Source organism: Rhipicephalus microplus, chromosome 3 (genome assembly GCF_043290135.1).
Source record: "Rhipicephalus microplus isolate Deutch F79 chromosome 3, USDA_Rmic, whole genome shotgun sequence".
Classification (NCBI taxonomy): domain Eukaryota; kingdom Metazoa; phylum Arthropoda; class Arachnida; order Ixodida; family Ixodidae; genus Rhipicephalus; species Rhipicephalus microplus.
Window position 1 is genome coordinate 49,180,564 of NC_134702.1, and position 13,142 is coordinate 49,193,705.

The following is a 13,142-nucleotide window of genomic DNA, read 5'->3' on the forward strand; positions in this document are numbered from 1 at the left end:
GTCTTCCTTCGAAGCCAACGCGAGCGCCTTTGCCCTCGCTCGAGCAACCGGGCCTTTGCTCCGGTCTCCGTGGATCAGCTTTACCGCGGAGACGTGCTCGTGGCACCCCTGTGTAGTACTTTGTGCCCGTGGCGTGGATAAGCCTACTTGCTTTCCCGCCGCGCCTTTTTGCAACGGGCTGTACTGCGTTTGGTGTTGCCACAATAAAGTGTTGCGACGTTGAGCAGTATCGTGTTTCCCGCCACGGCGACGGTTAACGCGTGCCCTGCGGCTCGCTAAGACCGGACCCACGCTGGTGGCCGTACTCCTTCGGGATACGTGTACACCACACTGGCGCCCAACGTGGTATCAAAAGCTCTAGCTTTTGACTGCTCTTAGCGAGTCAGTTCGCCTGCGCGATTCGGGCTCGTCGCAACATGGCTGCCTCGCGGGACTTTTGTCCGCTGTCCCTTTTAGCGGATGCCGCGTTGCACACGGAGGCCATTGCCTCTATTGACGGGAACCCTTCTGCACCCGTCTGTGTCGGTACCCCCTATTGCGGTGACGACACGAGGCACCTAGCCGCTCCCTTTGGAGATGGCGCGTCGCTTCGGAATGGGCCTTTTGCCCTACCCGAACGTTATGTCTGCTTCGTGGCATGCCGCGTTGCACCAAGAGGCCACCGCCTCTATCGACGGGCGCCCTTCGGCGCTCGCCTGTGTCGTCACCCCTTTTTGTGGTGAATACACTCCTACTTGGTAGCTGACGCGCTATCTCGTGCCCCTTGTTGTCTGCCGAGAACCTGGATTTCGGTGCGACGGCCGCTCGCGGTGCCTTAGCACATGCAAGCGTCGGGGGCGAAACAGCAGCTTCGCCGCCATTCGGCGAGGAGGGTGAGTCCCCATGCGGACAAACCTTGGCTGCGAAGCGGCCGAGCGAGGGAGCTTTCCGAAGGCCACGAGGCCGAGAGCGAACCCGTAACGCCGACTCAAGCGGTTGTTGCTGCGGTCCTGAGTGGGCGCGATACCAGACTCCCCCATTTGGGAGAATGGGAATCGCTTTCGGCAGCGAAGAGCTACTGAAGGCTCAGCAGAGTGATCCGTTTCGAGTCTCGGAGGGACGGAGCGCCGTATACGCTGCTTGCTTTGCGGCGGGCGCCGTTAAACCGTCTTGACGAGGCGCGGAGCGCCGTTACGCTGCTTGTTCTGCGGCGGGCGCGATTAGGGGGCTGAAACAGCGTGTGTCGCTGAGTCCCCGGCGGATTCATTTTGCTGGACCATGACGGGCTTCTGCTGAAATATATAGCCACTGACGACGAGTCCATTAACCCGTTTAAGGTGGTTATGCCCAAAAGTCTGAGAGCCGCACTGTTGCGATCCTCTCACGACGAACCCATGGCCGGTCACCTGAGTGGCTTGAAAGTTTTTGCAAACTGAGCAATGTTGTGACCTGGCCCGGCACGAAGCGTGGCTTTTATCGCTATTCCGTGCCTGCCACGTCTGACAAACGGTTGAGCCAAGGGTTGGAAAGCCGCCCGGTCTTATGAACCGATTGTCAGTGAGCGTCCGTGGCGCGTACTAGCTGAAAGATCCCCTTTGGGAAAACTCAGCCGTGCCCACATCGAAGACCTGAAGCCCTTTGTCATGGTCTGACGAGCTTGCGCCAGTGCCCTGCGGCACTTCGCGCAAGCAACGGGCACACCCGGAGCGGCGGACCGCATTCGGACCCCGCACCGGTATAATCTGAGGAAGCGGTCACCTTTGTGATTTCGCGCCGGACGGCGGACTTCTCCGCAACCGAAGGCCCTCAGTTTACTGTCTAGCCTCAGTATAGGTTAGCTTCTTTACGGCCTTTTTCTCGTAAAGAAGTTGACCCCGCTCTGTCTGCTGCCAGTTTTTTTTTTTAAGTGTTCATGTGTATTTTGTTTCTTTTGTCTAATATTAAGTGTTATTTGTATTTTGTTGTTTTGCCAGATGTTTAGTGTCAGTATGCTCTGTGTTTATTTTTTTTTTTTTCGTGTTCGTTTCGTCTACCGCGAAGGGAGCTGTGTGTGACCTTGTGTGTCGGTGCTTGCCGGGAGGGAGAGAGACGAAGGACGCTTTGCGCCTACGCTCGCGCAGCCGTCGGCGGTGTGTGTGCGTGCGTGTGTAAGTGCGTGACGCTTCAGTGCGAGCCCGCGAAGAGTGCGTCATGGCTGCCCTCCATCGACGCGGACACTGGAGGTGCTGGGGGGTCATTGACCCACTGACGTCAGACCATCTGGCTGTGCTCTGTTCTCGGCCGTCGTCGAAGAAGCCCCGCTGCCTTTACCACCATGGCTCCTGCGCGAGGCCAGCTGAAAGCAGCTATATGCTGCCGGCCAACGCCATTCGCAGCCAATTTGGGTCGGCTTCCCTGAGCACTGGAGAGGCCCGGCTTCGCGCAACGTACCAGCTTCATCATCGAGCCAGAAATGCGGGGGCCTCCGAAGCACAGCCGAGGCAGCGTTCGTCGGACTCGCTGCTTATCAAGACCAGCAACGAGCCATCAGTGAGCCCCCTCCCGTACCTCTGACCTCGCACTCAGGCATCGCACCCAGCGGACACTGTCACGCCTTTACCGCCCCTCCGCGCACTGGACGCTATCCCCCTTCAGCACCACGAACACTAGTGCCACGTTGCTGTGCTCCCTTCCGCAGTTATTTGTATAGTGTCATGTGTTTGTTATTTATGTTTTGTTTCTCATTTGTGATCTTTTTTTTAGCAGCAGTAACAGGGCTGGACTGAGGTTAGCTACCGCTCATTGCAGTGTCATTTTAACTGCATGGGTGACGTCCGGCTGCCTTTTGCAGACCGGTAAAGGACAAGTTTAGGAGAGGGGGATGTGGGAATTGAGGGTGGCCCGCTGCCTTTGCGCGGGCTTTCCCGCCTTTCTGCCATTCTCATGTCCCGACATGTCTGCCCTCCTTTGCTGTCTGCCGCGCTGGGAAGGGCGGAGTGACGTTTAACTCCCTCACCCGGTAGCGGATGTTGACTGTGGCGCCGCGCGGGGAGCCTCCCGAGAGGTTTTCGCGCGCTGCGTCGGGAGCGGGGAGTACAGTCCGGGACTTCAAACGGTGAGCCACGCATTCTTTTCCGTCCGTCGAGTCCCGTCGCTCGGGGCTCGTCGGACTTCGCTGACGGCGCCTCGCGCCCGATGCGAACGCTCACCTTTTGTTGCCCCGCTGCGTACTCACGGCCGAAGGGCAGTACGGTGTCCTAGTGCGTGGCCTCGCTACGCCGACCCGTCTTCCTTCGAAGCCAACGCGAGCGCCTTTGCCCTCGCTCGAGCAACCGGACCTTTGCTCCGGTCTCCGTGGATCAGCTTTACCGCGGAGACGTGCTCGTGGCACCCCTGTGTAGTACTTTGTGCCCGTGGCGTGGATAAGCCTACTTGCTTTCCCGCCGCGCCTTTTTGCAACGGGCTGTACTGCGTTTGGTGTTGCCACAATAAAGTGTTGCGACGTTGAGCAGTATCGTGTTTCCCGCCACGGCGACGGTTAACGCGTGCCCTGCGGCTCGCTAAGACCGGACCCACGCTGGTGGCCGTACTCCTTCGGGATACGTGTACACCACAAACTGTCAATTACATCAGTGCACTTTAATTTCTTTGATGAATATGAGAATCGCATATCTTTTCTTATTTTGCATAAGAGCCGCATAAAGGGGTATGGGTTTTGATCATCTTGGGACTTTGTTCATATTATTACTGCTTTCCATGACTCCCGAGCCACAATTGACTGAAAACATGCATTGTACCTCTCCCTTATAACTTGTCCCCAACACCACCATGAGCACACGCGAGTATTTTCCACGGGTAATACGGCTGGCAACTGACCATCATGATGTACAGCTAGCGTGTTCTGTGCCAGCAAATGGACTTTGGCAAAAAGCGGTTGACTATCAACAGCTTCTATCATGTCAGTGTTATGTGGTACAGCGAGGGCATTACACCAATTCAGAGTGAAGCTACTGAGTGCCGCCTCCCTGGAAGAAAAAAAAATTGTTGTCACTATAAGAACACAATTATTGGCAATGTCCACGCAGTTCTGTCACCGGCAATGTCACTGTTTTCCAGAGCCACTGTTCGTGTTACCGCAGTCGCTATCAACATGATCGTAGATAGTGCCCACGCAGATCAATGGTACAGAGTATTAACAAAAACAACAAAAATGCGCTATTGAGGCCTTGGTCGCAAATAATGCAGTCCTGGATGGCAACCATGCCTTTTTGAAGGCCTACAGTCAATGCTGTGGCTGCTGACCGAAATGGAGTGTTAACAGACTCTGTTATACTAACTTTATGGTTTTGATTCGTTCTGATGACAATGGTGATGCGGACTACACAGCCTTGTTTTAGTTGTCTGTGAATACCTTTTTTCATTTCTTTTTTACTTTTTGTTGCACATTCGCGGTGCTTCGCTCTGTTGCTCCGAGGGTTATTCACATTGACCGGTTCGCATCCAAATATGACCGAATTGACGAGAACTTGATGCCATTAAACAACACACTTGCTGGCCAGGACGAATAAAATGCATCCAAATCGTTTACTTTTTTTTAATTAACAAAAGTCAAATTAACAAGCCTTTACTGTAGTAGCATTCAAGTTATGTAAATGATGTCACTGTAAAGAATTACACCCCTATTTTTGTATCCAGAACTCCCAGTTCCGGCTATCCAGCCACTCCCTGTGATGACAGGCTCCTGCTAGATCCTGTGGCATCCAGAACAACTGCAGCACCCCTGCAGCAACAGCAGCAGTTTGATGTGGACGGATTGGCATGTCCTGTCGACGCTGTCCAGCAAAGGTTGCATCAAATGGTTCTAGAAAACGAGGTCAGGACTTTGATTATGTTGCTTTTTTTCCGATAGCACTAGTTTCTCTTTGAATAATTGTTGCTTTGCTCAGCACACCAATCCGTGTTGCACTTGTCTTCTGTGGAGTCCGCAAGCTCTGCTCGTCTTAGAGACACTGAAGTGAAACAATGACTTATTTTAAACTGATAAACTGCATTCTATGTGTTCTTTAATGCTGTTTTTTTTTTTAAAGGAAAAAAGTGCAGTAACAGTTAGCAGTTGATTTCCCCCTGCCAGGAAGTGCTAATTACATATCTGACTGCTCATACATATAGATCTGTGCATATCTGCCGTTCTTTTTTTTTTTTTCTACTGTCTCCTTTGTGTGCTTAGAGAGAAGTCGTGCTGATTTGCTTTTTTCTTTGTTGCAGGCGAAAATAGAAAGTCTAGAAAACGAACTTCGCAGGGTCAGGCACGCGCTAGAGCGCTCTCTACTCGTCAACGGCAAAGACGCGTTGGAGTCTCTAGAAGATGCTGTGAGTTTTTGCTGCAACTTGATAGTCGAGGCATGATTTTATGGCATGAATGGTGTGTGCATGCATTATCGTAATGCTGCAAGTATTGCTTCAAAAGCTTAGCATACTGTATTAGCGTCCAGGCTTCTCATAGGTAGCTCTAACAAAGCTAACAATTTCTCTCATTTTAGCTTATGTTGAACCAACGCCTCCTCTATTTAGATGCGTGCCGCTTGTGAAGGAAAACAGCTGCCACACCCCTTCCCTCCTTCATTTTAGAATGTTGTCGGTCGCTAGCGTCACCTGTGGCGGAGGGTGCAACAACGCAACACTTTGCATAGCCTCCGAAATAGTGGTCTACAGTTGCAGGTCTCGAACAAGTCTCGACTGACGCGCCCCTATTGGCCGCAGATGAAAAACACTTAGCTGGTATAGTCCACCGTCGTGATGATAGTGTCGGTCGCGAGTGCCACCGCGCGGCGCTTGCTCAAAACTGAAGGCAAGCCAACTCCGCTGGGAGCGCGAGCCATTCCTCGGGCATCTTTCTAGAGGAGGCGTGTAAAACTTGTGTATGTGAAAAGAGAGCACAAGTTCTTCGACAGTTCTTGGCTGTCTGCAACTTGCATGCAGATAAAATTTTCGTGTGTGTGTATAAAAATAAATGCATGCTCTGTATGATGCTGCTAAATGTTAGTACTGTCAGCTTAAGCACTATGGTGGTGGCATTTATACACTAGATGTGGAAAGCTCTCGGGACCAGGAAAGTGGCTCCATGCCATCGATCTTCTATTCGTGATGTTTTCATCAAACGCGAGAACTCTTTGTATCTTGTACATGGACCTTGTCTTTCACTGGCATCTAACTAGGTACCACAGACCATTTCAATGGTTACTCTGCCAGACACCCTTGCTTGCTTTGTGCTGGATTCCTGGAGAGGGTGGAGGCCACACCCGCATAAGTAACATTACTCAAGATGTCGCCTGTTGGGGAAAACTCAATAAAGCTGGGTAGACTGCATTCCTTTTCAGGTCAATGTGCAGCCAAATTATCTCTGTGGTGGACTCCAAATTATCGACACGAACGGAACGTGCTGCAATGTAGCCATTGGTATCTCATTTCCACGGCGGCAGCATTGGCTTCTTGTTGCTTTTATGTTGTTCGACTCACTCTGTGCACGGCAAAACTGAGCCTTGGTCACCTTGAAACACTGATGGTCTAAAGGGCCCCTGCAACACTTTTTGATCATGTTAAGAAAACGGTGCCGATTAATAGTTGATATTGACACGCACCTAGGATCGAGCACACCCCTGCTGTTTACGTTTTTTTTTTTTTCATCACAAGCTTTGATCCATCTCTCCCTTCTTCCCATTTTTCGAAATGCCAAAAATATGTGTAACAAAACTGCGATATATACAAATTCATGTGAGCTCCTTTGCACATACAGTTTTAAAATATTTAATAATGTGCACTCAAACTTCATTCAAATTAAATTGCATCTGATGCGAGCATAACTTCGTTATATCTGAAAATTTATCATTATCGTGTGTTCGTATTGCTGTAGCTATGGCAAGACTAGTCTTCATTTATTTATTTATTACAGATAATTCTTTATGCCCGGTGTCATCATACTGTGAAATCTCAATACAACAAATCTCAAGGAAGCGTTAAACATCATTCGTCATTTTGAAAAGTCGTTTCAGTGAAAGTATTAAAATTTTGTTCAAAAATCGTAAACGCAAACATGCGAGTTGCATACCTGTGCTGTGTAAACATTCGCGACCGCATTATGCTCTAATTAGCGAAAAAAAAAGTGAAGTATTACGGAACCAGTGCATGTTTATTTGAAGAAGAGCGCGATCTAACCTGATGTGGGTGGCTTGACTGCTGAAATACGAACTCTTAAACGTGCGCATCCTTTTATGCACTGCTGAGCGTCATCTTTAAGTGCCGATTCTTCACGTTTGTGCACACACGCTGTTTCAAGGTCGTCTGCGCTCTCATCGCTGTTTCCTTATCATGACAAATGGTGCGAATCGTATCAGTTGGCAGCTGTGCTCGCGCGCATGCTTTGTTGTCGCACTGTGCATAGTAGTGTTTGAGCGTTAATGAAGCGTGCAGTAATCATCAGCGACTTCATCCTATAGGTCACTCGCATCAGATTTTTCACTTTTTTAGCATTCTTTTCGTGCTGTATCCGGAGCTCATCTTGAATGTTCAACTACCAACCAAAATTCTAAAAAACAAGCACGCAGGTAAAGCTGCCCGACGAAAACAATCAACAGGGCGAAGCCCGACGGGAAAAACAAGGACCAGGCGATGATGATGGCGACAGCCCTATCGCCATTTGAATAGGGCAGGCATACAGAGAAATACGTGGGCTTTTTAATGATCATGATAGTGGAAGGTACAGAGGTGGGCATTATTTTTCGAGTCTTTTAATATCCCTATTCGTTATTGTGAAGTGTTGTAGAGATATAAGGGGGGTAAAATTCTATACATTATTCTGAAACATTTTGTGTTCTGGAATTCGTAGTAGTGAAATATTTTTACACTGAACCAATAGACATGGGAGATTCGTGGATTGTGTCGGCAAATTTTAACATTCCATATTCTCTAGAAGGGAATCAATGGATACTGCAAATTGCAGCATGACACTCGCACATGCCCCGTGCTGTGGAGCCGGGTCAGCAATGGGCCGTCCTCTTGCAAAAAAACTCCACTCTTCATGTGGTGTCCAGCAAGCAGGGCCGAAACGCAGCTGATAAAATTTTTTACCTTTGGAACATCCCAGATATTTTCAGATAAGCATGAGATGGCAGTGAAACGATGAGACGAGGAAAACAAAACATGTGGAGTTTCCAGATCGGTTAGACGCAGTTTTCTTATTCGTGCTACTAAAACCCGGCAAGCCGAAGTTGTGTCATCATCGGAAATGTCGGTCATGTCATCATTCTCGGCCGTCTTCAATGTCGAAAATTTTGCGCATGAATGCACGGGCACCAGCTGAACTGTGCCAGTCTCGGCATGCTGCACGTCAGCAGGTGTCAATAAAATTTCGGCATGGCGTCAAAGGCAAACACCTGGTGGGAAAATGCTACAAGCAAGTAAAGTAAACTTCAATACAGAAATGGGAAACATTCATTTGAAATCGCCTATGCCGGGCTAACGACAGGGATAGGCACAGACAGGAAGACTTGACTCAACAGAGCAATGCCAAAGTGGTTCAAATTGGCAGTGTGTGCTATTTGAACTGCTCTTGTGTATGTGATGTTGTGCGAATGTTTGTGTGGCGAGCGAGAGACTGACCCTGTGACGGGGATGTGCCCTACAGCCGCTTGGGTTGGACTGCAGCGGGGATCCTCCGTGGGGCGGGTGCCAGGACGGTAGCAGCTCGTCGGAGTTGAGCTGGGAGCAGGTGGACGAACGCGATGCCCGCGCCACACTCTGGGTGCCAGACCACGCGGCCTCACACTGCAGGGGCTGCAATGCCGAGTTTTGGATTGGGCGACGTAAGCACCACTGCAGGCAAGTCTTCATTGCTGACCAACCTGCCTTGGTGGTCTAGTGGTTTTGCTGCTTGGCTGTTGACACAAAGGTCGCGTGATTGAATCCTGGTCATGTTGGCCACATTCAAATGGACACTAAATGCTAGAGGCCCATGTCCTTATATTTAGGACTAAAGAACTCCAGGTGGTCGAAATTTTCATAGCTCTTCACTACGGCACCTCCCGTAAACCTGTTGTGGTTTTCGTACATAAAATTTCTACAAATATTATTTTTTGCTAGCTTTGTCCTTGCCTGCAGAAAGAATAACTGTCCTTGCTGTATGTATACATGCAGTTACTGTATTATAGGCTTTGTGGGCCATGTACACGGCAGTTATGCAAATTCATGGAAATGTCCCAGTGTGTCTCCCTATATGCACTTAATAACCTCAAGTCTATGAATTAGCCAGTCGAACAAAACTAAACAAGCAGCATTATTTGTTCCTCCAAATGGGGACATTGATGTCGTGCCATAGGTGCCGTGCTAGACGCCACAGCTCCTGCTTTGCTTGCCAGAAACAAGCTCAGTCTGTCAGCTCTCTTAGAGTTGCTTTTGAGCTTAAAGGGTCTTTGTTTAAACCTTCGGAAAGCTTTGCAATATTGCTTTCTGTGCATCCCGTGATACCGGTTGGCCAGTGCCATATAAATGCCAAAAACTGCATTGCATGTGGGCAGTGTCGAGCCAATAACTGTGCTTTTACTTGGCAGATTCGAAAATTATTGCAGCAAAATCATGATTATGCTTTCAAAAGTGTTGCAGGGCCCCTTTAACTAGGGGTGAACAAATTTAATCTCGGATTGGATTCGAATCTAATAGTGCTGGACAGTTAACAAAAATATTGAATATGAAATCCGATATTTAATGCTGAGGCATGCTTGCACTTTGAGATGCTGAGCGTGATGGAAGACCTATGATTAGCAGCCGAGAGGTGGGGGAGCATATGTTGCCTCTTTGGCGCAGGCATGCTTAGTTACTTTTTTCACAATAGCCAAGATGGACAGGAGAATGACTCTTTGTTGCTCACAGAACCAATGCTTACTTGCCACAAGCAAATCGGATGGCAAGGCGTCATGTGAAAGCAAAAGTGCTCAGGGAGCACTGTTTGATTACTTGCCACAGGACCAAACCTAAATGTCCCTGGTAGGCTTTCTACGGAGTGCCAAGGATCTCTGAAGCAAGTCCTGGCAATTAAAAGGGGCCCTGGAACACTTTTTGAACATGGTAAATAAGCCTGCCTAGTCGCTACAGCGTACTCGCATGAATAACGGAGCCTGATGTTACTACTGCTGCAACTGCTCCTGCACACATTGCAGGAAGGTCCTACGGCCTTACCAGAAGGCGTCCCCAATTTCATTCAACCCTGTTGGGATTCGTGCTTACACTCTAAAAACAGTTGCATTTTCTTTAGGGTGCCTTTTGTCACTCAACAATAATAGTCCATGTTGTGCCCCTTTCCTTTGCAAGTGACTGGTACTTTCAGGTCGGGGATCTATTGGGCAATGTTGGCGTGACTGAGCATTCTGGATATGAGTAGCAAAATCGTAGTTCTCAAGAAAGTTAATGCAAGCAGCTAAATTATGATAGTTGTGGGACAAAGAGTATGTCCCATTGTGTGCTGCGACATTGTAGTGACAATGCAGGGTCAGACGTGATGGGTATTGGCCAGATTTCTTTACAATTGTTTTCATAAACTGGCATTTTTAGCAAGGTCAAGAAATGTAAGAAATATTGGCAGTTAAAGGAAGAAGTGTGATCTGCCGATGGGCAATGCCACTTGTTTGCCATCAGGGGCCTTTTGTAGTAACCGATGCAATGCATGGTTTCCTACTTAAAATTACCAAAGCTAACTCTGGCACTTCATTTTAAATTTTATGGTAACAAGTTTGTCCTACCTTCGTGTCTTTCGCTTTAGATATCCTTGTTGCTGTATTTACAGCAGACGCTCGTTGAACGAGACTTGAAAGGACCAAGAAAATATGTTCCATTTAATGGGAGTTCTGTTTACACTTACGAAAACAATTATATGATTTCTGTTTACCAAGAGAATAATGCACTATGCTTCAGCTCCTTTCATTAGCGTGAATTTCACGTTGTTCACATTTCGATTAAAGGGACCCACAAACGATTTTTCTCGACCTATTTTTTTTACGATGCTACAGAAAGCTCACCCGTTGTAGTGTTTCTGGCAGCAGTTCCCAGAAGCATATAGTTATTTTACAAGCAGTATTTTTCGTTCTGAAAGGCTTTGAACACGGATGTACCTTTCCTCCACCAACGCTGAAAATTGATAGGTACGCCGCCAGCCTTGTCACGAACTGTAAAAGCTGTTGTCGTTCTGTTTTAGTGGGAGTTCCTTTAACTAAGCTTAACCACCTTTATTTTGAGCTTTACAGCTATTTTTGAAAATAACAAGCTACTATAAAGTCTCCAGCACCTCGGAGGACCATGTAGTTTATTTAGCAATTGTGAAAGACATAGATCATAGTAGATGCTGTCAAAAGCAACGATATTGTGGCGATTAGTGAGGGAACTTGAAGGTGGCATTGCCACTGGCATTTTCTTTTTGTGTGTGTTCGCGCAGTTAGCATTGAGATTTTGCTATTATCAAAGAATAACTTGCTAGTACAAGAAAAGTCATTTTTTTTTCTCCAGTATCCCTCTAAACATTCACACACCAAGAACAAGTTCAAGCCGTGGCTGCCTCAGTTCTTGCGTAAAAGAAGCTGCACTCTTGCTTCTAATTTACATACTTTGCATAGTGCTTGCCAAACTTTTTTAAAGGCTGCTGTGTCGCAAGAGTTTGAACGAAACGTTCAAGTCATCGCTCTCTGGTGCCATGCGTCGGTGCCGTGTTGCAGGAACTGCGGCCATGTGTTTTGCAACCCCTGCGCGAGCCAGCTGCACCCTGTTCCTCATGAGCAGCTGTACCAGCCGGTTCGTGTGTGTGGCACGTGTTTCGAGACACTGCGCAGCCGCCCCTGCCGCCCGTCCGCCCTGGTCCCCGCAAGCTCCCACAACGAGCGGCTACTGGCCAAGGCACAGATAGCCGCGGCCTCCACATAAGACAGAACGACGAGAGCGCGTGCATGCCCGCACGTATCGTGCGAGCCAGCTCTTTGTGCGTGGATGGCATTCACATCTGCCCGCCCTCACCATCCCACCCTGCGTTTCATCATTCTTGTTCGCCCGCGATGCAACATGCGAGACGCTTGCAAATACAAGTGCGGGAAGAGGAAGGTGCACCAGTGTGTCTAGTTTTTTCCGTGATGGGAGTGGGAACGAAGGTGGCAACAGGTTCGTTTGCTGGAAGGCAAGAAGTGAAGGGAGGGTGCCGGCACGCAAAGCTCATCCAAAGACGTTTGTACAAAACGTTAACGCATTACTGCGGGGGCACCTGAAGCTTGTACCACGCGCACGGATGCCCATGCTAGTCGCTGATTAATCGGAAACTTGAAACCCCCGTCGAGAGCTTTCAACACATGCTTCAGAAAAAAAAAACAATGTAGGCGACATATATAGGGGTCGAGTATTAACCTTCAGGGTTTCTCTTTTTTTTCCCTCCCAGCAGTTCTCCTTTATGTTAAGGAGGCATACATCTCGGGTTGTCATTCTGTACAGCTGCTGTATCACTTTCAAAACATTGTGTTTTGCTCCTATCACTTACCCACTCTTGTGATCTTGCATCTTAAAAGCGAGGATGAGGTGGCTTGCTTTCTAGGAAAGATGTGCTTGTCGAGTGGTGTTATGCTTCAACATAGCGTATGTTTACTTGTGTTTTGGAAAATAAAGAACATAAAATGAAAGTAAAATATGAATAAATCTTCATTGTTTCGGCTGCCGTGAACCTATATTTCCTATTAGAGCAGTCCTACTGGACAAGCCAATGACACCACAGGGCATTAGATTGTAATCTGTGGTCTGTCTTGACACCCGAAATCTGCGCTTCATTGAACACAAACTTTCCACGGCGAACTTGGAGCTTTTTCGTTCCCAACTCCCATTGCATGCAGACTGTGTTAGAAAAATGTGCCAAAAAGTGCAGAGGGGCATTTTGTAGTCTCCTGCACCTGAAGTGCTTTGTTTTTCTAACATGGCTGGGCTGACAGTGTTTTGTTTTGTTGTTTTTTGTTTTCTCGACTTTGCTGCCTTTATTCTGCCATGGCGATATGCAACAGTTTCTTGTCATGGTGCACACCACTGTTGGTTGCATAATGTGGAGAGTGCATTAGGAGAGTAGACATATTAAAGTGACATACTTGAGAGGATAAACACTTTTTATCTTTGTTTTT

General features: G+C 48.2%; 1 protein-coding gene across 6 annotated transcripts in view; it reads left to right on the forward strand.

Annotated features, from left to right (window-relative positions):
• LOC119175166 (phosphatidylinositol-3,5-bisphosphate 3-phosphatase MTMR3) overlaps positions 1–12,688 on the forward strand; it is a 39,183-nt gene extending 26,495 nt beyond the window's left edge. For 2 of the 6 annotated variants that reach the window (XM_037426374.2, XM_037426375.2), the window contains exons 12-15: positions 4,654–4,831; positions 5,224–5,328; positions 8,639–8,832; positions 11,712–12,688. In XM_037426374.2, the coding sequence (XP_037282271.2) occupies positions 4,654–4,831; positions 5,224–5,328; positions 8,639–8,832; positions 11,712–11,916 (682 nt within the window). In that variant the 3' untranslated portion in view covers positions 11,917–12,688. Of the gene's footprint in view, positions 1–4,653; positions 4,832–5,223; positions 5,329–8,638; positions 8,833–9,972; positions 10,075–11,711 lie in introns of all 6 variants that reach the window. The other 4 variants (XR_005110258.2, XR_005110259.2, XR_012894241.1 and 1 more) reach the window with 4 other exon arrangements.
• Positions 12,689–13,142: the final 454 nt, after the last annotated feature.